Raw genomic sequence first — 22,721 nt, 5'->3', positions numbered from 1 at the left:
TCAACTGTAGGAAAATTAAGACCACTCGATTCAAAGGTAAACCTTTTTTATTATCAATATAAAAACAAGTTGCCGGTGTTTTTCTATGGAGCGAGGCGCTGTGATCAAAGTAAAGTAAAGACCTTTCGATGCACAACCAATCAGATGAAAGCTATATTAAGTGGGGAAGTAGCTACATTTAGTAGATATTATAATCCCCTGCCTGGTCTTTCCTCATTGCTGCTGTGTCTTGTTGACGTTAGAGTACAGAGGGTCCTCTGGAGAGTGCTGGTTCACATTAGAGCAGGTTGGTATCTCTACGTCCTTCACAGCAGAATAATCACATGCAGAGGAGCTGGGATTGGTCATCAGTACCTCAGCAGCTTCACCAGAGCCGTTTCTAAAGTTGATGGTAGAGTAACGCTGCGAGGCAGAGGGGATTGTGGGAAAGTTGGCAGTGGAATAAAACGTGGTTGATGAATTTCCTGAGTCTGGCTTCTGGGGGCGCTCCTGTATCTCCTCGTAGATACAATCCTTTCAGGAAAAAAGAGAAAGCACAATTCATCCAATTCAACTTTTCAACTTCATCAACACTTTTAAAGTAACTTCAGATATGTAGATTTCCTTGTGCATATCAAATAATAACTCAGGAAATCATGTCATACCAAGTACTTAGATATGTTTTGCGAGGGGATCAAATACTTATTTCCCACAGTTAAATGCAAATCAATTTTTATCTTTTATATGATGTACATTTCTGGATCTTTAAAAAAATATTCTTTCTCTCACTGTTAATATAAACCTACCGTTACAATTATAGACTGTTTGGTTTTTTGTTAGTGTGCAAACCTACAAAATCGACAAGGGATCAAATACTTATTTCGTCCACTGTACATACTCTAAATATATTTTGACATTTTTTTTTGTAGCTACTCAAAAGTTTGTTTATAATAATTACAAATAATACTATAAGTATCGATTTTTCATTTCGTTTTTCAAACAAAGAAGAACCTTGAGTCTGGCATCATTGGGCGACTGTGGCTGCGAGGGAGTGTGGTCATCTTTCAACCAGAAGGTTGTGGGTTCGATCCCGGCCCATGCAGTCAACATGTCGATGTATCCTTGGGCAAGATACTTAACCCTGAGTTGCTCCCGATGGCATGGCCAACGGTGTGTGAATGTTAGGTCCTAGAGTAAGGTACACTGCTCTGTATGAATGGGTGTGAATGGGTGAATGACATGTATGTAGTATGTAAAGCGCTTTGAGGGGTCTTGAAGTCTGGTTAAAGCGCTATATAAGTACATTCCATTTACCATCATTGGGGTATTCATAGTTTACCTTTTGCTGAATGTTTACAGGAACATAAACATCAGAGTAGGAGCTTTAGCCTAATACTAAACAGACTATACAGTGTGGATAAGAAACTGTGTGTTGTTGTTCTTCAATAAGGAATCGACAGGCTCTTATCGGATTATTTTCTCATTTGCATCATAGAAGCAAAGTGACATAAAACGTAATTAATAAGGCTCCTACAACTAGCTTAAATGACCACAAAGCACAGATAGTTATGAATAAACTCACCTGTGTGACTTGCTGTTCTGCTGCTGCATTTCTTTTGTTTCTGGAATATCCTAGCAGAAAGATAAAGCAGAGAACAAAGTAAACATAAACAGGCAAAAATAAATACATTAAAGTGGACCTATCATAATATATTTGAATAATATATTGTAAGGCCATACCTATATAAAACATATCTGTGAAGTTTTTTTTCAAAATACCAAACAGATCATGCATTTTAGCCTTGCCTCATTTTGCTCTATTTGCTCTTTTCCAGCCCTTTTTTTGCAGGGGCTGATTCTGCTTTTTTGGCAGACTACAGCGCCACTTACAGGCCTGGCATATGTACTACAGCGTCTCCAGCGCTTTCGAGCGGTCTCTCATTCCCCTGATAGGTGGAGAGTTGTCCACTTAGGCGGTGTAAGTGCAGCCTTTACATGTTCATAATTTAACTGTAATGTGTATTTTTCTAAGTGTACTAATTATTATTGTTGTAATATTTCATGCGTGCAATATTTCGTCTTTTATTTTGAAGTCCAAGCTCACGTCTCGTTACGTTCTCGCGTGAGTTAGAGAGCGAGAACATGCGAAGCACCCGCAGAGTAAGATGCACGGATACTTACAGCTCCGTTAGTTTTGTATTCTTTCTTAAACATATAAGTTGTGAAGAGAACTGAAGAATACTTCCCTCTGTTTACAGAGCATGCAGACCAACGAGGTATGTTGTTGTGTTTGTATTACTTTTATGTTTATTACCTTGCTAGTTATCTCACATGCTGTGCATGCTATTGTGTGTCTAACACGAAACTGTGTTTGTCATTTATACTGTTTGTTTGTGTAGTTTTCACGGTGGATTCGGAGGAATAAAGCCGTTATGAGAAAGCCACTTGTGTCTGCCTGTGCTTCGAGGAAATTACAGGCGGAGCGCCCCTTTTCTGACCTCAGACAAATTCAAATAATAATCAGCTCCGTTGCAGCCCCGTTTTTTTAGAGATTTGGGTACGGAGGAAAAGAGAGGGTTGTGTTTTCTGACACTTGGTGAGTTCCCTGGAACACCGGGGACACATGTTCATGTATAAAAGACGTACACAAGTGCATTTTGCATCATAGGTCCCCTTTAAATTACTCTAACACTTTGATTACATTGAGACACAGTGGACTTTCTGTCTTCCTAATTTACAACAGGCATCTGCTGCACTATTCAGTTAAGAAGTGATCATTTTGTATTTGAATATTTGAAGTAGGATTTTCTTCAGACTAAAAATCAACTTCCAGACATAACAAAAACGAAAGTATTTTATCTACTTAGCCTTTAAGTAATCAGATGCTTACAGGATGGAGCCGTCGTGACTGTGGGTCTGTGTATCATGTGCATGATTAACATGTTCCAAACCGGCAGTAATGCTTACGTTCGTAGATCAGGATCAAATTGATCACAAACAGCAGCAGCAGCAGCAGCGCAGCTACACAGATGATCGCGTAGATGAAGCTATGATGGCCATCTGCAAACACACATCAAAAAAATATCAAACAGGAATTTCACAGAAAAATACATTTAAAAACGTTTTCCCACAGCAGAAGGCTTAAGATGTCAAAAAGGCTCTCTTTCCACGACTCCTAGCAAATGCAGTAGTCGTTGAAGAAACAGGAAATGTTGGTGTAGGTTTTTACTGAAACCAAAACAAAAGTGCATTGAAGTTACACATGAAAGCTTACAAATGAATGAACAAACACATAACAAGAAAAATATCACGCGGGAATTTCACAGAAAATAGCATCATGTTATCAAAAAAGCTCTCTTACCACGACTCTCATAAAATTCAATCTGATATTATCAAATGAAAGGTTCACTCAGAATAAGAATTGTTAAGAGGTACATTTGAATACGTCTTTAACTGGGTAAACAAAATGCAAAAAATGTGTCAGAAAATATCTATATAGAATGAATTTCTGTAGCTTTCTTTTCATGCTTGCAATCAAGTCGTTAATTTCTCGGGATATTCACACCAGTATGTAAATTCCTTCCAATGGTTGCACACCTAGTTAAGTCAAGAGTAGCTGCAGACAGACAAACTCACACACAATGACTGTATTTATACAGTCATATTAATCTATTTACATAATAACATTTAGTTTCTCACCTTTAACCTCCAGTTGTATTTTCCTGAGAGCAGCTCGGTAACGTCCTTCAGTTGATTCCAATCCACACCAGTAGACTCCAGCGTGCTGTGGGGACACATTACTGATGGACACAGTGAAGCCACTCTCTGTTTCTGTGAGAGTGAACATCCCGTTTGACCTCAGAGCAGATTTTGTTGATAAAATATCCTCACAGATGGAACCGTTGTCTTTGCAGAAAAACTTGAATCTGGAGTCTGGATCGATCCCTTTCTTTTCACATGAGATGGTGGTGTTAGCTGTTCTGTACGCAGTTTGATTTAATGGTCCTTGGCAGCCCTCTTCTGCAACTAAAAATAAGAAAAGTCAAACTTCTCTCTCCGTTGTGTGGGCATTATAGCAAACTGATTTCCATTTTGTCTAACTGGAAAGTTATGCAGATGACTGAGTGTGAAATCATATGTTTTAAGTTAGCATGCATTTTACTTTAGTTATTGGAAAATGTGGTTAATATTTAACACAGTAACAAAAGATAAAAGGGTCTAATAGTAAAAGATGCAGCATTACTTACGAAGGTGCATTTCAACAATTGTGTCTCTTTTGGAGTGAGATTGTTGGTCGGTATTACATTTAAACTTGTACCACCCATAGTCACCCCGTGAAATCTGTTTGATGCCCACGCTGAGACTTTTATTTTTTGCATCATGGTACACGGAAAAGCATTCTTTGTTTTCCCACGTGTAATTTTGAGTGATTTGAATGATTTGTTTTCCAACTAAAACTACATTAATAATCCTACATGTTTCATTTGTTTCAGGGTAATCCAAGGTAAAATTAACCCATCCACCTCTGCATCCCCACACTTTAGAGGCCTCAGAGCCTGTAGAGAGAAAAGTTCACATGTCAGATTCTCAAACTATCTCAGGACACAATTTCAGGATTAGTGAATAGATTATTTTTTTGGTACAACTTTTAACTGCTATGATAAGATAATGAGACTCTTATAATACATTATTTCTTACTCCTTTTAATGGATTTGTAATAGGCAACTATAATGTAAGAATTTAAAAAAGTTTGCAAACTTTAAAGATGATAACAAGTAAAGGATTTCTCCCAAATAACCTCTTTATAGTTAATACAGATTATGTTCCTGTTGTTTAGAGGCTGATATACACTGGACTACATTAGAACTTTTTTACATTTTCAGTGGCTCTATCCGGTCCATGGTGTCTGAAAATATTAAATAATAATCTGTAGCTGGTCATACAGGCTTTGATTTGTGGATGTTTAGTAATGAGTGATATCCATCAGTTATAAACATGTATTTAACGGCCTCTTATTCTTACAAATGAGCAGAGACTTTATGTCGGGGCTTTGGCCGGATGTCGGACCCAAACGCAGTAAAAGTGAGGCAGAAATAGATAACCAAAAATAAACTTTTATTTACTAAAAGCTGATGTAAGAAACTGTTTAACAACAAAATCGGAACAGACAACACAACCAAAACTAAAAAACGGAATATCACAAAATCTGCTCTTAATGTATAGCTGCAGATTTACATGAAATACATCAAAGCCTTGAATGACAGGTTATTTGAAACTGATTTGTTGATTTAAATACTCATAACGAGAATCAGAAAGTCTCTGATATCAGGACTCAGACAGAAGTCATATTTTACCTGTAATGAGCGAGAGGAACAGCAGAAAGCTCCTCATTGTGATGATCTCGGATGCTGAAATCTTCAGTGAGAATATTCTCTGCACTACTTCTGTAACCTTTTTTATCTGTGCGTTGATATTAATCACAGCTCAGTTTCCTGAAATTATATTTTGGGTTACCTAAAAAGTACCCGCCCCCCTTCCTATCTTCTTCCTCCATCTTTCTTCTCTCGTCCGTGTGTTTTTGTACTTTACAGCGTTATTACTATCTACCCCATAGCTTGTGCTCAAACAGGTTCTTTTTCCTAACTGTTAATCAATGTACCACTAGCCCTGGACTTCACGATCAAAATGAACTTGGTTCAACATTGCATTTTTTCAAAGCAATTTAAGCAACATCCGAGCATTACTGTTTATCACAATGCAAATGTAAAGTTAAGCAATGTCACTAAGTAGTTTCCTGTGTTATTTTAATATTGGTTATGGTTGTTTAGGGAAGTGTTCTAGATAATGAGGTTTGAGCCCGAAAGAGTTAGAAAGTAGATTTTTGTTTTTGTTTACTTTGACTAGAGGAGCTCTTTGACTTTGGAGCCAATCTAGAGCGGTCAGAATCTTCTGCTTTCTTTGCATTTTTCTGAAATATTGTTACATTTTTCTCTGTTGGTGTTTACATTTGGTGTTCTATTAATTCATTTTTGCTTCTCTGACTAAAGCACTATTGTCAAGTTTCCTGGGCTTTTTGTGTATATTCCCCACTTGAAAGGGATGAGGCGTCTACTGGACTTGGAGAACAGGATTTCACTCCAGTGACACAGCTTCTTTTCAATACTTTTTATTTGTATTTAGAAGTTCACTTTATGCAGGTGAAAAACCTTTGAAAACCAAAGAGAACATTTTAGAATTTGTAAGTTTATCACATAAATCATGTAAACAAAGCAGATTCTTTTAACTTGACTTTTTACTGGAAATGTTAACAAATCAAATTAATTATTTTATTAAACAAGAAACTATTATTTCCTCCTTTAACAGAGGTATTCAATGAAATTAAACAAGACTTCACTATCAATGCTGTTACTAAATAAAATGAATTATTTTAACAAGAAAGATTATTTTCTCCCCTTTTTAGCAGGAATCTTCAGTGGAATAAATGAACAGGATTGTATTAGAAAGGTTTTTAGTAAATCAAAATGTCTACTTTTGAAGATAAATAAACAGTGCGTCTAAGCTCTGAATGTGCCGCACAATTAACGCACCACATTGAAACCACACATAAACAATTCTGCGCAGAGCTCTAACAAGACACGTGCATATAAAACATAAACAATGCTGTGCAGAGTTCTAACAAAACACGTGGCACACACGCAAACAATTTAACAGAACATTCACTAGCGGCTCTGCGGAGCTCTCACAGCATGATGGATGTGATCTTACAGGCTGCCTGTCCTGACTCGGTAGAAATGCCTCCCGTCTACACGCTTCCGTCTACCAGGATCGCACACAGCAACTATTTAAACCCTTCTTGAGGATGCAGCACTGGGCTCTGTGATTAAGGTGATTACACCCAGCTTGCCAGAGGAGGCAGGACCGCGATCATTCACACACTGGGTCTTCCCTATTAATTGGTGGTTTGTATTTAAATGAAACATATCTGTAGCGCTTATGATTTAAATTCTGATATATTTTGTTATTCTATGTATCCATATATTATTTTTCGACTACTTGAAATCTGTTTTTTATTTTATATTTTTTAAAGCCCTTAGGCTCTGTTTGACTTTAAAACTATTGTTCGGTGCCATATACACATCTGCAATATCAATTAAAGGATAATTAAGCCCACTCGATTCAAAGGTATACCTTTTTTATTATCAATGTAAAAACAAGTTATAAGATAGGAAATAAGCTATAGAAACAAATCTTAACTAGCTGTTCTCACCAAGAGGCTCTGCATCCAACCTCGTGTTCAGCCAGGAGCAAATGGTGTATCATGTGAATGCAGCTTAAGGCTTTTGTAGTTGGATAACGTTTGGATGAACAAAAGTGGCAGCTTGTACTTTCACAAGTTAGTTCTCTTATGTGCATTTGAGATGTAACACTTTCAGTCTCCCCTACTGCAACAACTACACCTGCTGTTCTGACACAATATCAATGCGTCTGACATGAAATATAAGTTGCTTAATGATGTATATCTGCTTGCAAAAGAAAAACCAAATGTCTTTCAAATAATTTTCCACTCCTTTCTTCACGATTTCCATCAATAAACAAAGTGGATGATTGAGTGGATGTCAGGATTCAGGTCCTAACACCCTAATATCTGTGTGTAATTCCTGAAGTCTGATCTGGATCTCACTGTAAATAACATCAAAAATGAATGAGCTGCAAAGATGGTCAAACATTTAGTAGATATTATAATTCCCTGCCTGGTCTTTCCTCATTGCTGCTGTGTCTTGTTGACGATAGAGTACAGAGGGTCCTCTGGAGAGGGCTGGTTCACATTAGAGCAGGTTGGTATCTCTACGTCCTTCACAGCAGAATAAACACATGCAGAGGAGCTGGGATTGGTCATCAGTACCTCAGCAGCTTCACCAGAGCCGTTTCTAAAGTTGATGGTAGAGTAATGCAGCGAGGCAGAGGGGGTTGTGGGAAAGTTGGCAGTGGAATAAATATTGTTTATGGCATTTCCTGAGTCTGGCTTCAGGGGGCGCTCCTGTATCTCCTCGTAGATATAATCCTTCCAGGGAAGAATGAAAAATAAAGTTGATTCAATCCAACAATAAACACTAAACATTTCAAGTGTGTTTAACGTTGTAGACAGAAATTAATTTGAGTTTCTTTAGTGAAAACATTAGTTTTGTGATTGTCTCTGTGCATCCAACGATTTAATTAACTATCACAGAGTAACTTTAAATCTTTACATTTCCATCTGCATATCTACGGAAGAGGATAAGGGCCACATGTAAACACATATTTTTGAAAGTGATATTTGTTGTTCTGTTCTGAGATTAAAGTCAGTTTTCTGATTTGAAAAAAGCTAGAATTCTGACTTTAATCTCAAAACAAATGATCAAATGATATCTCTTGAGCTAAAAACGTAAAAACTAAATTAATTCATTCATTTGAATTATTATGGCCAATTCAAAATAATGATTATCTTCAGAAAGCCTCTAGAAACAGGGCCAGGGAGTAATTAGGGGTCCAGTGCCTTGCTCAAGGGACACCTCGTAGTGGCCCAGGAGGTGAACTCGGTCCAATGTCCAAGCCCCTACAAACTGAAACACCGCCGCCCCAAAGCACAGGATGTACATTTATACACTTACATCTTTGTCGTTCTGCGCTGCTGCTGCATCTCTTTTATTTTTTGAGAAGCCTAGCAGAAAAGTTAACATAAACAAGAACAATAATCAAATATTTTTGATTGAATTTACAACACGCTTCTCAAGTCCTGTTCAGTTACGAATTGACAATTGCTGATAATTTTATATTTTACAATCTGGAGTGGGATTGTTTATCACCAGAAATAATAAATGTAACAAATATGAAATCTAGAATGAAAATCAACCTCCAAAGTGCACTGTTATCTCCTTTTCCTCTCCTAGTCATCCCCTGCGTACAGGATGCAGATGTTGTGATGTACCGTGTGAGACATTTTTGAATGTTTCGAAACGCTTACGTGTGTAGATCAGAATCAGCATGAGCACAAACAGCAGCAGCAGCAGCGCGGCTACACAGATGATCACGGTAATGACGACATGAGGGCCATCTGAAAACACGCAAAGAAAATATCAAGCAGGAATTTCACAGATACAAAATGTAGAAACAGTTTCCTGCTGCAGAAGGCTTAAGATGTCAAAAAGGCTCTCTTACCACGACTCTCAGCAAATGCAGTAGTCGTTAAAGAAACAGGAAATGTGGCTGTCGGTGGTTGCACTGAAACTGAAAAAAGTGCATTGAAGTTACACATGAAAGCTACACTGTATTTAACGCTCTCGATATTTCAATTGTGAATTCTTAATCCAACACTGATTTTTGCTGGAGCTTTTCAAACAGTGTGCTGATCTGTCACCTGATGTGTTTGCCTTAGTTGGACTTTTTGATCAAGTGCAAAAGGATGTGGAGTAATTACAGCCTGTTCAACTCTTAATTTGTTAAGTTGTCACTAAAATGTATACAACAATTTTGGGTTAAAAATATATATATCTAAAATTAAAAAAATTATAAATAATATTGTTAGGATGAGCAAAGGAACATTACTGCTTTTACATAACCTTAAACAATTCCTTCCACTACTTGTAATAATAGTTTTCCGTGAAACTCAACAGATCAAAAGCACATTATTCAAATAACTTGAGACAGAAAGAAAAACATCTTCAGTGGTGATCAAGAAAACTGTAGCCTACAATCTGAACCAGGGCAGATAACATCCACAACATAAAATCACACAACTCACCAACAGTCATCAGAAATCTGTTGAAGAAGGGGTTGCTTTGTGTTTCAGTCTTCCTTTCTGCTCCACACCAGTATGTCCCGCTGTCTTCCTTTGTTACGCCTCTCACTGTTATGGTGATGTTTCTCTTCTCTGTTTCATCAATCGTGGAAAACCTCTCAGTGTTCTGGGCAGTGCTGACTACATGTTCACATATAGATGGATCTTCTCCCTTACAGATGAACTTCTTTACTGGAGCACCCTCTGGATATTGACACCAGTATGTAACATTCTGTCCAATAGTTGGAGACCTACTGAAGCTTGTGATAGCAGCTGGAAACAGACAGACAGCATGGACTGTATTTAACAACACAATCAGATACACCTTTATTTTTAATCTCAGATATTTAGTTTCTCACCTTTAACCTCCAGTTGTATCTTCCTGAGAGCAGCTCTGTAACGTCCTTCAGTTGATTCCACTCCACACCAGTAGACTCCAGCGTGCTGTGGGGACACATTACTGATGGACACAGTGAAGCCACTCTCTGTTTCTGTGAGAGTGAACATCCCATTTGACCTCAGAGCAGATTTTGTTGATAAAATATCTTCACAGATTGGACCGTTCTCTTTGCAGAAAAACTTGAATCTATAATCGTCTTTGTTTCCTTCGTCACATGTGATGGTGGTTCTAGCTGTTCTGTACGCAGTTTGATTAAATGGATCCTTGCAGTCTGCAGCTACAAATAAAATATAAAGTAAAACATGCAAAATGTTGTTATGTGCTTCATTTCATTTTGCTCTGTAGATGATGACTTGAAATAGATAACTGAAAGAGGAATTGTACGTTTATATGCATGATACTTTCGTTATTTGAAGGTGTGGTTAGTCTGTAACATAGCAACAGGACAAGATAAATTAATAAAACAAGATGCAGCATTTCTTACCAACTTTCAATTTCACTTTGTTGTCTTCAGAGAGGCCAGAATAATGGTCAAGTTTTGTTTTACATGTGTACTCCCCTGCGTCTGAACGTTTAAGCTGTTTGATGCCCAACGTGAGACTTTGATTTTTTGCATCATGGTACACGGAAAATCTGGGATAGTTTCTCCACAGGTACATTGGAATGCCCTTAAATACATAAAAACTTGTATTTTTTCCATTTGTTTCAGTTAATCTGCAGGTAAAATTAACCCATCCACCGTCGCATCCCTTCACCTCAGGTGAGGCCTCACAGCCTGTAGAGAGAGAGAGAAAAGTTCAAATCCTGTCAGATTCTCCGGACACACTTTCGGGATCAATAAGTAGATCATTTTATGTTAAAGCTTTAAACTGCTTTTGAATATTTCCCTTCTGTGGGACGGATAAAAGCTAATATATACTTCCTTGTCGAGAGGGTGGAGACCACAAACAGAGCCAAAGAGAAAGACTTGACTCTGTTTCTAAGGGATGTTTATAAGCAACAATTTGTCAAGAATTTCAGAAAATGTGCCATTTATACATTTGATAATAGGCAATTGTTATCTTCTCCAAAATAACCAATACAAATTAAGTACAGATTAAAACTGTTTCTGTTTAAGGGCTGGATTAAATTCAACTTAATCAAAACGTTTGAGATGTTTTGTTATTTTATGTGGTCCGTGACATCTGTACCTTTCACATAATTATCTGTAGCTGGTCATACAGGCTGTGGTTGGTGATATCCAACATTTAAAAACACAAGTCCTAAAACGTCATATTCATATACATTAGCAAATATCTTTACATCAACAGACAATATATATCTGTTTTTTATTTATCTGAATGAAATGTATTGTCACTTACTATAGGTTGTAGCATTTAAATACAGCACAGATAATTCCCTGTTAACTGCTGCCAGAGTTAAAACAGCTTGGCTTTTTATCAGAAGCACCTGTTTGGTCATTTCTTTAAAAAGCGAATTTTTTTCTGAATTTACTATGGCCAAAAAAAGTGCCTTCCACTTCTGCCTTTGATTTCCACATTTTAAATATATGGCACCTCAATAAATAAGTCTGAATACTTGTTCAAATGAAGAAACCCATGTTAACATATTTATTTAGTCAGGAATCTAAGTTACACATAAATAGGATCCGACAAAAGGGATTTTTGTGTTATTTTACGAACAAGCTGTCACACAATCTGCTCTTATAGCAGAATATATTTACATGAAATACACAGAAACCTTGAATGATAAGTTACTGGACACTGATTTGTTAAATGAAATAATCATAATGAGGAGCAGAAAACGGGTATCAGTATTAGTTTGCTGCAGTAGCGTGACATGTGTTAACATATAGAAATACAGACGGAGTAACTACACGTATGGAAAGTGGTTAATTTCTTATCAAGTCTCTGATATCAGAACAAATTAATATTTTACCTGTAAAGAGCGAGAGGAAGAGCAGAAAGATCCTCATACTGATAGTCTTGGATGCTGAAATCCTCAGAGTGAAAGATGTTCTGCACCACTGATCCAGTTCCTCTTTTATCAGTGGGCTCACATTCAGCAGCTGTGTTTCCCTGAGAAACATTCAGAAACATTACCTGTTCCCTTTTTATCTGCTTCCTCTTTTTTTTCTTCGGCTTTCTCTTTTATTGTAAATTATATTGTAATTGTAAAATAAAAAATCCTAGCAAGACTTTCATCCTTATCTAGTGTTGAACATAGTTTACTGTATATTCATTTATTAGTGATGGTTGTTCAAAGCTGAAAGACAAGCAAGCTCAAGTGTTTCACTAAAAGCTCTTAACAAAATATGTTGAAACTGCTAGAAGTGAGTCTAGATATTATGTTTTACTCACAATAAGTTTAAATGTGAAGTTTAAATGCATTTGTATTAAAGAGCAACTTGCAGGTTAGAGACACCAGTGAATAAATGTGTAGGAAAATGATGAATACACTAGATTTTCCCAAAAATATACAGAAATATACACTACAGTGACATCTGGCGTCGTTTTAGTAAGACATTTTCACTTCCGCATAAAAAAGCCTCCGCACGTGACCTCCCGCGTGTGACGTAACATGGGGGAAACAAGGGGGAGAGCGGCCGGTCTAACGTATGAATAAACATGGATCCCAATGCTAGTTTTGACACAGAAGAGGTTGAAGATATGTATTCGAATGCATATGATTATAATTATGAGCCTGTTAGGCGTCCAAGAGACCAGGAGCAGCCAAGGATTAGAAAAAATAACGGCCATCGTAGAGAAACGGAGCTTTGGTGTGTGGAGAACCAGTGGAGAACAGAGCAGCTGTCTTGGTGAGTGACCGGCGTTAGCATGTTAGCTAACGTCAGTCACATGATCACAACATTATAAAGTTAGCAATCATGTATCAGACTGTAACTAAAGTAGTATTGATAATATAGTAACGTTACTGGCAGGACTGTTGATACTGATCCATAACAGAAACTAATGCGCAAGTATCAGCCGTATCTCTCGTTACCTAATGCAACTCCACACTACGGTGCTGTGTACCGGAGGGGAGAGAGAGATACGGCTGATACTTGACGATCTGGCGGAGAGAGGTTGTGGAGCCTCCGTTGATATGTCGTTGTAAATGGCTTGATGGAAAGCAGGTGTGTAGTCTGGGAGGGTGTACAGCTGATTGCAGCAGGTGAGTGGAGGTTGAGCCGGGAGCCAGGAGTGACAGGCCCCCTCTCAGGTCGGTTAAATGAAATCCTTGCTTCCCTCACTTGCGTCGTTTCCCTGTGTTTAGTCCCTCCCTCCAGGGAAGCAGGGAGGGACGCAAGGAAACCACGAGAAGCAGGGAAATGAGTTTTAAGAGCAATGGGACGTCCTTTCTTCCGGAGCGTCACGTGAAGCGACGTCCGTTTGTGATGACGCCGCACAGCTGTTCGTCTGACAGCAGCTCTGTCCCCGTTATTTTCACAAACACCCCCGCCTACACATTTACTGACATTTGTATCATCTGTTGTAGACCCCAATAAATAAAATCAAATAAGAACTCATTCTCAAAAAAGATAAACGCCATTCTTAAAATGTATAAACGAACAATAGTTTGATTAATATTGATTAGAGTGCACAATAGAAATAAAATAATTGAGAGAAGAAAAAGATATATATTATCTATCAAAACCCAGTTAGATTAACATTCATTGGATTGCACACTTTGTTTGTTTGTGTGGATATGTAGCACATTAACATTTTAAATAGCTCTTAATGACTGACTGAATGGAAATGACAGTAAATGAAAATATAAAACGAAAAAAGCGATCATGAAAATGTTTCCAATAAATGAATAAAATGATTTTTGACCACTTTGTTTTTCAGATAAATCACATATTTGTAACTAAATGAAACATGAATTGAAACAAAACACAGTTTAAACTGAGGAGTGACTCTCGTGAGTTTCATTTATTTTCTTCACTCTGCCGGGGTACTGCTCTCATGTCAAGAACAAGAAGCATGAGATCAGTGCATGCACTGCATCGTCCAATCAGTGAGCGATACACAGTAAGGGGGCGGGGCGAGTATCTGAGGATTTCATCGGAGGATGGCCTGGTGGTTCCTCGATTATCGCTCCTCCATTATCGCTCCTCGGTCCTCCGGCAGAAATAAGAGCCATGGGTACTCAAGGTGGCGCAGACAAATCAACTTCCGGTGAGACCGAGGAGCGAGGAGCGAGGAAATGAAAATAGTCGACCTGAGACAGGGCCTATGTGCTGCAGGGAGGTGGATGCACAACGCACCCAGGAACGAACGCTAGCTCCGGTCCTTTTCCCGTGAGGGAATCTGTGGACTCGATGCCCTGAAAGGCTTGATTTTGTGCAACCTGCACAAACACAAGCTCACCTTGATTACAAATGGTGAAATGCAATGTAAAATTACCGAAAAAATACCAGCTCACTAAATCACAACCGCTCAAACCAACTACAAACTACTAGCGCGGATTGGGCAGAGAAGTTAACAACCCCATGTGACGTAATATGACGCGTTTGAGGTATGACCTTAAAAAAAAGCAATTTTTAGTAGCAGAGCTCAAAACGGCTCCTTTTCCTCTGAATTCCTGCCCTTACTGTATGTCTAGTAAAACATATCAAATCCTGCATTAACATTTTTAATTGTAATTTTCAGGCAAGGTTAAGCATAAATGTAGTAAAAAAAAAAACCTGCAAGTTGCTCCTTAAGGGTGAGATATACAAGTCATCTAGGGGCAGTTGTGTTAAATACATTTTAAAAGGGTTTAACATGTGAAAACATTTAGTGGAATCATCACAGATGTGTTCTTATAGAACCAATTCCATGGGTACAGGAGACAAAAACGTTTGGGAACCACCGCATTGATAGTACTGGGGGCAGGACACCAGGCTTATCAAAAGTCAAGTCAAAGTTAACTTTATTGTCAATCTTTCAGCTTGTATAAGACAGAAAGATCAAATAACGGTTTACCACAATCCAGAGAAAACCAACAAAAACAAATTGGAAAATGTATTTAAAAGTTTTTTTTGTGTGGAAATAAATTGCAATCCTTAATCTTTCTACGTACCCCCTGCAGTCCCCTGATTTACTCCAAGGGGCCCTCGTAACCCCGGTTGAGAGCCACTGGTTTAGAGAACTGTTCACATTATAGATGACAACCATTGTCCCCTATAGTCAGAAAGGTTTGACTATTGTAGCTTTTTGACATTGGAAACAACCACCTTACAGAATCAAAGGAGCCAAACTAGAGCTGGTGTCAGTGTCAAAAACATTTAAAGCATTTTTCTGAAATAATCTTTTTCTTTTATCTTCAAAACATTTCTTTTTTTCTGTAGGTGTTTGCATTTTTTGTTCTTCTTATAATTTATTTTACCTATCAGCAAAGGCTTTTGCAGCTATTGTTTTTGTGCTATACTGCATATAAACACCTGCAATAACACTAATAGAAAAGAAAACAGTGCAAAAGTAAACCTTTTTTTATTATCAATATAAAAGCATTTTTTACATATACAAATGGAATATAGTATTGAATGATATTGTAAAAATAACAAGTGACATAATTTATTAATAAATAAAGTCCAAAAAGTAGGAAGGATTTCAAAAAGATAAATGAAATAAATGTTGCATAACATTTGGCACAGTTTACTATACAGTAAATATATCACAGTCTGAGGCTGTGGGGAAAGGGCAGATTCATGAGATAATGACTGGTTATTACCAGTGGCGTTTTCTCCTGGAGGTTTTTTCGGATTGTAGTTATAATTTTAATAAATAAATAAAAACACTTCCTTTAGTTTCGGAAATTCATTGTTGTGTGTTGCTGCCGGCCCGTCTCTCCCCCATTCTCATTGATTATTTTACAAAGAATGAAACAGCGCACCTCTAGATGTTATGGTGAAACAGTAGATTGCACTCTCTGTTGCGAGAGGAGGCCAGCCGAAATTTGCTTCCCTTGGTGAAAAATAATGGAGGGATTGACCAATCAGATGAGGCTCACGTCATGTCCCTGCCAACCTGTGATTGGTCAGGGCCATGCCAAGGGAAGCCAGAGGCGGCTGGCTTCCCTTGCCTCACAATCCAATCAAATCGCATCAATTTAGTGGTGCAGTGACGCGTCCCAAAAAGCGGAAGTAAGCTGCGCCCGGTTTCCCTCGACAAAAAAGCAATGGGATTTCTCCATAGGATTTTGGAAAATAGCTCGAAAAAAGGTCAGTGGAAAACGAACCTGTTTGGTAAATGCACGTTTTGTTCAGTCGGATAATATCCACATGTCTACCCTACTTTTATAATTTTCGAATGATAAATCTAATCGATAGAAGATAGATAGCGCCACTGCACCACTTACACCGCCGTTAGAAAGTAGCAAGCAACTGAAGCAAGTGCAATTATGGAGGGTGGAGATTTGGAGTATTTAATCAAAAATAATTGGACTAAACTTCCGCTGCAGCAGCAACAACAAATACAATCTGATGAAAGGCCAATGCCCAAACTGGAGCCGTTTACAGCGAGGAACAAAGGAGCGAACCGGACGTAAAACGTTAAAGGTCTCCTGATTTAGTTTGTGAATGAATGCTTATTAGAGTTTCGGCTGGAGAGTGCGTGCGGACCTGTCGGTCAGATAACAGGCGTGTGTAAGTCCTGCATCTGTATGATACAAATGTGTGTAAAATGATACCGGGCGCTGTAATCACTCATCTGGTTACGTTATTACATTGACCACCACACCCCCCCCACCCCAAAAGAAAGGACGTATTATTGGCTTCCCCTAATTTTTTCCCCACGCCACGCTACTGGTTATTACTTGAATCTAAAATGCATAAATTTGATTCAGTATGTTCTTGTAGCATTCAGTAATATCAGTGCTCATCTTTAGCACGGATGTTATTTTTGTATATTATACACATGTTTGACATACATACAGAGAAGCACACAAATTAAGAGTTTTTGAGTTTTGTGGTCTTAACGGTGGAGGTTGAATTCATAATGAATGTTTTGCCAACTAATCATTATTCTTCTAACCCCTGATTTAAAGTATTATTTCCGTAACAATATACTAAACAATGCTACATTACTTCGGACCCCTGACTTTACCATAATGCAACAAACCTGCTGCCAAGTTATTTATTAAAACAGTATATTTCTAACCTTCTATCAACCACACTTGTATGCAATCATATCACATGTTTGGGGATCAGTGCAGATAGGAGTTCAAATCAAACAAAGTGAACTATTAAATGATTACTGAAGTGTGAAGCCTGGTTTGAATCCGAAACGAATGAAGTGAAAAGGATTTTCAGTATCTCAGGTCTGCTGTGGCTGTGGGTGGTTGACTAGAAAGGGTATTCAGGAAGTTTGGATGGATGATTGACAGTAGAGTAGGCGGCAGAATGGGCCTGGTCCCACACTGTAGAATATGTTTCACCAGCTTCAGCAGAGATGTTGTGAGCCGTGATGGTGGAGTAGTCAAGCGAGGCAGAGGGGTTTGTGGGAGCGTTGATGGTGGAGTAATACGGCAAGGCAGAGGGGTTTGTGGGAGCGTTGATGCTGGAGTAATACGGCAAGGCAGAGGGGTTTGTGGGAGCGTTGGCAGTGACATAAAGTGACTGAAGTGCAGTTCCTGGACCTGTCACCTGGGGGCGCTCCTGGATCTCGTCATAGGCATGATCCTTCCCCAGCAGAGTGAGAAACAGCAAGGACATGTATAAGCATCCTCGTAATGAAGCACTCACCAGTAGGCAGAAGTAATAGCTAACGTTAGCATTTAGCTCAAAAACAGCTGTTAGAATTACTGTGTTATTATTTAATATGATTTTGTGAGCAGGTCGTTGTTTATCCCTATAAAGGTAACTTTCTTGATGCTTAGCTACAAAACTCATTTTAAGTCCCTTTTCAGACACATATAAGGAAATGATTTAGTTCAAGGCACAGTTGAGCATAAGTTTGTCTGCTAGCATGGCTGTAGACTCCTTTTGTGAAAGGCCAAGGCTGTTGGTGACAAACTGGAAATCATCCCCATGGAAATATTGTTTAGGAAACTCCCAACAGTTGGCCAATGAAATCTAGCAATCTAACACACAACACACACACACACACACACACACACACACACACACACACACACACACACACACACACACACACACACACACACACACACACACACACACACACACACACACACACACACACACACACACACATTTTACACAAATATGGATCCTTACCTCCACGTTATGTGCTTCTCCTTGTCTTTTGTCTTTTGAACAACATGAATCTGTCAGAGAAATTGATAAAAGTGGTTGAATGTATTTTTTTGCTGTTAAAACAGACATTTGCCATTCTTATTCACATTTCCCGGGTTCAATATATTACAGAAATACTGTATTTTTCATATATGTGTTTATTCTAAATCCCCCCAGCCTCTACCCCCATTACTTTTATTATTATAATTACATGTATTGATGAATTGATAAATGTAATAACTGTGTGCCAGCCCACCTACTTCCAGTGAATAAAAGTACTTATAAAGTAACGTGCAGAAATCTCTTACGCTTTTGTCTGAAGACGAAAAATAGCAGAAGCCCCAGCAGAGCAACACAGACCACCGCGGCGACTCTAGGAATCCAAGAGACACCTGCAGGAGACAAAACCCATGTCGCTTATTTTAACTAACATTAACTCCCATCGAGTCTGTGATATAACGTTTAGTGGGAATGTTTCTTTTCTAATAACATCATTTAATAACATCATCTTCCTCCTGCAATGGCTGCAGTACGTTTCATAGAACAATACACATCAGTAGGTACATTTCTGTCCAATAGTTGCAGACCTAGTGAAGTTTTTGATGTAGACAGATAGACAGCATGGACTGTATTTAACAACTTATATCAGAGAAACCTTTATTATTCATCTCAGATATGTCGTTTCTCACCTTCCACCTCCAGTTGTATTTTCCTGAGAGCAGTTCGGTATCTTTTACTTGATTCCACTCCACACCAGTAGACTCCAGTGTGCTGTGGGGACACATTACTGATGGACACAGTGAAGCCACTCTCTGTTTCTGTGAGAGTGAACGTCCCGTTTGACTTCGTTTCAGCAGATTTTGTTGATAAAATATCTTCACAGATTGAACCCTTCTCTTTGCAGAAAAACTTGACTCTCGAGTCGTTTTTCTTTTCTTTATCACATTTGATTATGATTGTATCTGTTTTGTACTCAGTTTGATTAAATGGTTCCTGGCAGCCTTCATCTGCAAATAAAAAAGAAAAGTTAAACATGAAATCTGTCCGTTAACGTGTGCTTCATATCAAACTGATTTCCGTTTTCTCTGACTTGGTTTGAAGTTTGCATGCATTATACCTTAGTTAACTGAGGGTTTGGTTACACAGTGCTTCAACAAATAAGAGAGGCTCAAAAAGATCCAGCATTTCTTACATAATTCCAATTCCACTTCTTCTTTGTCTCGTTTGCTAGGGTTATGCTCAGGTCTAAAATATAACTTGTACGTCTGTTCTTGTTGAATCTCTTTGATGACCACCCTGATATTTTTCCTTTCTTTATCATGGTACACGGAAAAACTTCCTTTGCTTTTCCACACATCTTTTTGATTAGTTTGAATGATTAATTGACTTTTTTTACGAAATAAATCAATACGTGCATATGTTTCATTATTTTGAGGGTATCCGCAGGTAAAATCAACCCATCCACCTCTGCATCCCATCACCTCAGAGCTGGCCTCACAGCCTGTAGAGAGAGAGAAACGTTCATGTCAGATTCTCAAACTAAATCAGGATTTCAGGATTAATTATTAAATCACACATCTAAAAAATGTTTACATGAAATGTTGATATACAAAAATACGACGTACAGTATACAAAGCAAAGTACACACATGAATACAGTAGCAGCATTTGATGCTGTAAGATTTTACTCATATCGATAAATATGATGTACTCATGATCAATAAAATAAAACAATTAGCTCAAACTTGATGCCGTTTATTTGATCCAAATCAGCCATCGGGTATAAGTAATCTTTTTACCTGTCATCAGTGAGAGGAAGAGCAGTAGAAACCTCTTCATGGTGCTGCTGTCCGATGCTGAGATCCTGAGGTCAGATTATTAAACTGGTCTGTCTCTACAGTTCGTTGGTACGAGTGTTATGTTTTCCAATTACTGTCGTGCCTTACCTTAAATATTTCTACCCCCAGCTTTCTCTCTGCCCTTCCCCTTTTTCTTCTGCTTAATAATCAAAGCTCCTTCCTCATTATATTTAGCCTTCACAGTACACAGGAAATAAGTTGTGAGAAAGAGAGACATAGACAAATACACTTTGGATTATCAGGAAGTCCCTGACATAAACACAACATGTCAGAAACTTTGAATAAACATTTCAGAAACTTAGAATAGATATTTTTTGTATCATTCCGCATTTGGTTGATTAAGAAAATCAACATCAGAAATCTGATGGTCACAGGGTAATAAAATGACTCATGTTTTTTTTTAATCTGTGAAGGAGAAGTTGGGGACTTTTTTTAACCAGAAGCTGTTTATAACAATTACATTGGTAAGTATAACCCCCCCCCCCCCCCTGTGTATGAGTGTTTTACAGCATTGCATCGGTCCTGCTATATTAAGCCAACAGGATATGACTGAAATTGAACTTCCTGCAAAAACACTAACCACAAGAAACTGTTGCTCATGATGTGTCATCTTATACTTAGCTCTTCATAATTCAATTGATTTAAACACAAACAAACACATTTATTATTGTTGTTATATTTGTAAACGGTCCTCCATTAGTTTTAAATGTTTTCTATCACCAGTTGATGTAATACGCGTTGGCCGGCTTTTTGCCAACAATGCAGCAGCGTACAATGTTTTATATTTTCCCTTTGAATGGACATTTTATAGCATACAGAGAGCATATTCTCTAAGTTCTCTAAGCTAAGTCAAGTTAAGTTTCCTAACATTGAAGTCTTTATCTGGAAACGACTGTTTGAATGCTCCTTTCCTTAAGGTGATTCTGGTGTAGTTTTATCCTATGCACACTCATTATCCAGAGTTAAGTTTTGGTTTCCAGTTGTAAAGAGCTGTTTTCGTAAATCCATCAGGAATTCAATCGACTCGGCAAGAGGAAGTCTCTAAAATGCTCTCTACTAAAAGAAGAACTGCAGTGCTCTGTAGCGAACCAAAACAAACAAGCCGGAAAACAATCCTATACAATCTTTAATTATGACATGGGAAATCTGTGTTGATCCAATATGAGGACAGCTTGCTTAAACCATCTATAGGACCATCTGTTGGGGCTTCTAAGAGATCAAACTGTTCTCCTTAGAAAAAGAAAATGTGAACAGACTTGGGCAGTTACAGAAAACCTTGATCAGTGCTGTCGTCATTTAAGTTACGTTGTTGATGCCGCACTTCCTGCCATTGGTACGCAGTGGAACGATATTCTTCTTCTTAGCGGAATCAATGCAATAATGTTTAAGTCAATTAATCATATTGTAGCATGTGCGGTTGGTTTAACAAAACAAACAAACAAATATGTTCTGAGCTGACACACTACAGAATAACGTTATTAGCCACCCTGGAAAAGCTCAAAGATTGAAAGAAGTATTTTTATTTATTTGAAGAATAATACCCTCTGAACACTTTGCTGAATGTGTGTTTGGCCTAAAATGACATTGAGTCAAAGGGTGAGATAGTAGAAAGCTTTTACAACAAGAAAGACAATATGTCAGATTACACGACTGGTTGGGAAAATCCCCTCCTCTTCCAACCCTGGTGTTCAACATCACAGTGTGTCAGTGTGAAGCAGGTACAACTGTGTTAAGAAGTGTGAGTCCTCCCACTGACCTCCACACACACCGTCACATTGTGTTGTTTGTGTTGAAACTTGAAATTTAAGGCAATACTTTACAACCCGAAGGTCCTCTCTGTGTGACTAGAAGAGACCCTCGCCTCATTTCAAAGAACCCTAATGTGTTTTGGCTGAAGCCGTGGGTTTGGAGTCTGATAGCAATTGTCATCTGCTCCAAGTGAAACATGGAACAATGGCTGATTGTGTGTTTATGGTTTATGAGTGTGTGTTCAGGGCCGGTGGGACTGTCAGCCAATCTGGAAAGAAAAAAGAGATAAGACATTTTTTATGTTCTGTAGAGAAAACCCAAGAACCAAACTCACATGCAGAGTAGTTTCTCTGGCTTTGACCCACTGTGATTTATTAGTTATTAACAACCTGTTGATGGGAGAACATGGTGATTGAGCTAAAGCTAAAGTCTGGGCTCAATTGACGTACGTGAAACCTTAAAGAGGAAAGCAACGTGTGATTGTTGTCGTGTAGTTTTGTGTTTGTTTGGGTGTAGATGCCATGCTGTTATACCCTGATAACACTTGGCAATAACATTAGATACATCACGAGATGGTGATCTGATTGTTTATACCACACGCAGAGGTATTCTGAGAAACTGTTTGTCATTCTCTTTGTGTCATGTGGTGAGTGCCAGGCTGTGGCTTTCCCCTTGAACC

General features: G+C 38.3%; 2 protein-coding genes across 7 annotated transcripts; both read right to left on the bottom strand.

Annotated features, from left to right (window-relative positions):
* Nucleotides 1-29: 29 nt before the first annotated feature.
* LOC307041516 (uncharacterized protein) lies at nt 30-6,750 on the bottom strand. 4 transcript variants are annotated; one of them, XM_079684980.1, is made up of 6 exons: nt 5,334-6,750; nt 4,227-4,535; nt 3,679-4,005; nt 2,947-3,039; nt 1,562-1,611; nt 30-513 (listed from the first exon to the last, which is right to left on the bottom strand). In XM_079684980.1, exons 1-6 carry the CDS (start codon nt 5,368-5,370, stop codon nt 214-216), a joined length of 1,116 nt encoding a protein of 371 aa, XP_079541106.1. In that variant the 5' UTR covers nt 5,371-6,750; the 3' UTR covers nt 30-213. The 4 variants fall into 4 exon arrangements, with proteins under 4 accessions (XP_079541106.1, XP_079541107.1, XP_079541108.1 ...); XM_079684981.1 differs by having other exon boundaries at nt 4,503-4,535; XM_079684982.1 differs by having other exon boundaries at nt 3,679-3,999; nt 4,503-4,535.
* A 404-nt stretch (nt 6,751-7,154) lies between these two features.
* Nucleotides 7,155-20,949, bottom strand: LOC307041504 (lachesin-like). 3 transcript variants are annotated; one of them, XM_079684958.1, is made up of 13 exons: nt 20,234-20,949; nt 19,628-19,936; nt 19,125-19,442; nt 18,744-18,827; nt 18,418-18,467; nt 12,132-17,859; nt 10,678-10,968; nt 10,153-10,470; nt 9,758-10,066; nt 9,175-9,243; nt 8,981-9,070; nt 8,628-8,677; nt 7,155-8,041 (listed from the first exon to the last, which is right to left on the bottom strand). In XM_079684958.1, exons 6-13 carry the CDS (start codon nt 12,280-12,282, stop codon nt 7,742-7,744), a joined length of 1,578 nt encoding a protein of 525 aa, XP_079541084.1. In that variant the 5' UTR covers nt 12,283-17,859; nt 18,418-18,467; nt 18,744-18,827; nt 19,125-19,442; nt 19,628-19,936; nt 20,234-20,949; the 3' UTR covers nt 7,155-7,741. The 3 variants fall into 3 exon arrangements, with proteins under 3 accessions (XP_079541084.1, XP_079541083.1, XP_079541085.1); XM_079684957.1 differs by having other exon boundaries at nt 19,125-19,936; XM_079684959.1 differs by lacking the exon at nt 10,678-10,968 and having other exon boundaries at nt 19,125-19,936.
* Nucleotides 20,950-22,721: the final 1,772 nt, after the last annotated feature.

This window comes from Notothenia rossii, assembly GCF_949606895.1.
Source record: "Notothenia rossii genome assembly, chromosome: 5".
Taxonomy (NCBI): Eukaryota; Metazoa; Chordata; class Actinopteri; order Perciformes; family Nototheniidae; genus Notothenia; species Notothenia rossii.
The sequence above is the reverse complement of the archived record's forward strand: the minus strand, read 5'-3'. Positions and strand labels throughout refer to the sequence as shown.

Excerpts from the sequence above, each read along its gene's own strand:
- LOC307041504 (XM_079684957.1), bottom strand. The coding sequence starts at position 12,282 with ATGTTTCTCAGGGAAACACAGCTGCTGAATGTGAGCCCACTGATAAAA. Across the intron at positions 9,244-9,757 it reads CAGATTTCTGATGACTGTTG|TTTCAGTGCAACCACCGACA; the intron begins GTGAGTTGTGTG and ends CACTTTTTTCAG. Across the intron at positions 9,071-9,174 it reads TGCATTTGCTGAGAGTCGTG|ATGGCCCTCATGTCGTCATT; the intron begins GTAAGAGAGCCT and ends GCGTGTTTTCAG.
- LOC307041516 (XM_079684980.1), bottom strand. The coding sequence starts at position 5,370 with ATGAGGAGCTTTCTGCTGTTCCTCTCGCTCATTACAG. Across the intron at positions 4,536-5,333 it reads GTTCCTCTCGCTCATTACAG|GCTCTGAGGCCTCTAAAGTG; the intron begins GTAAAATATGAC and ends TTCTCTCTACAG. Across the intron at positions 514-1,561 it reads CAGAACAGCAAGTCACACAG|GATTGTATCTACGAGGAGAT; the intron begins GTGAGTTTATTC and ends TTTTCCTGAAAG.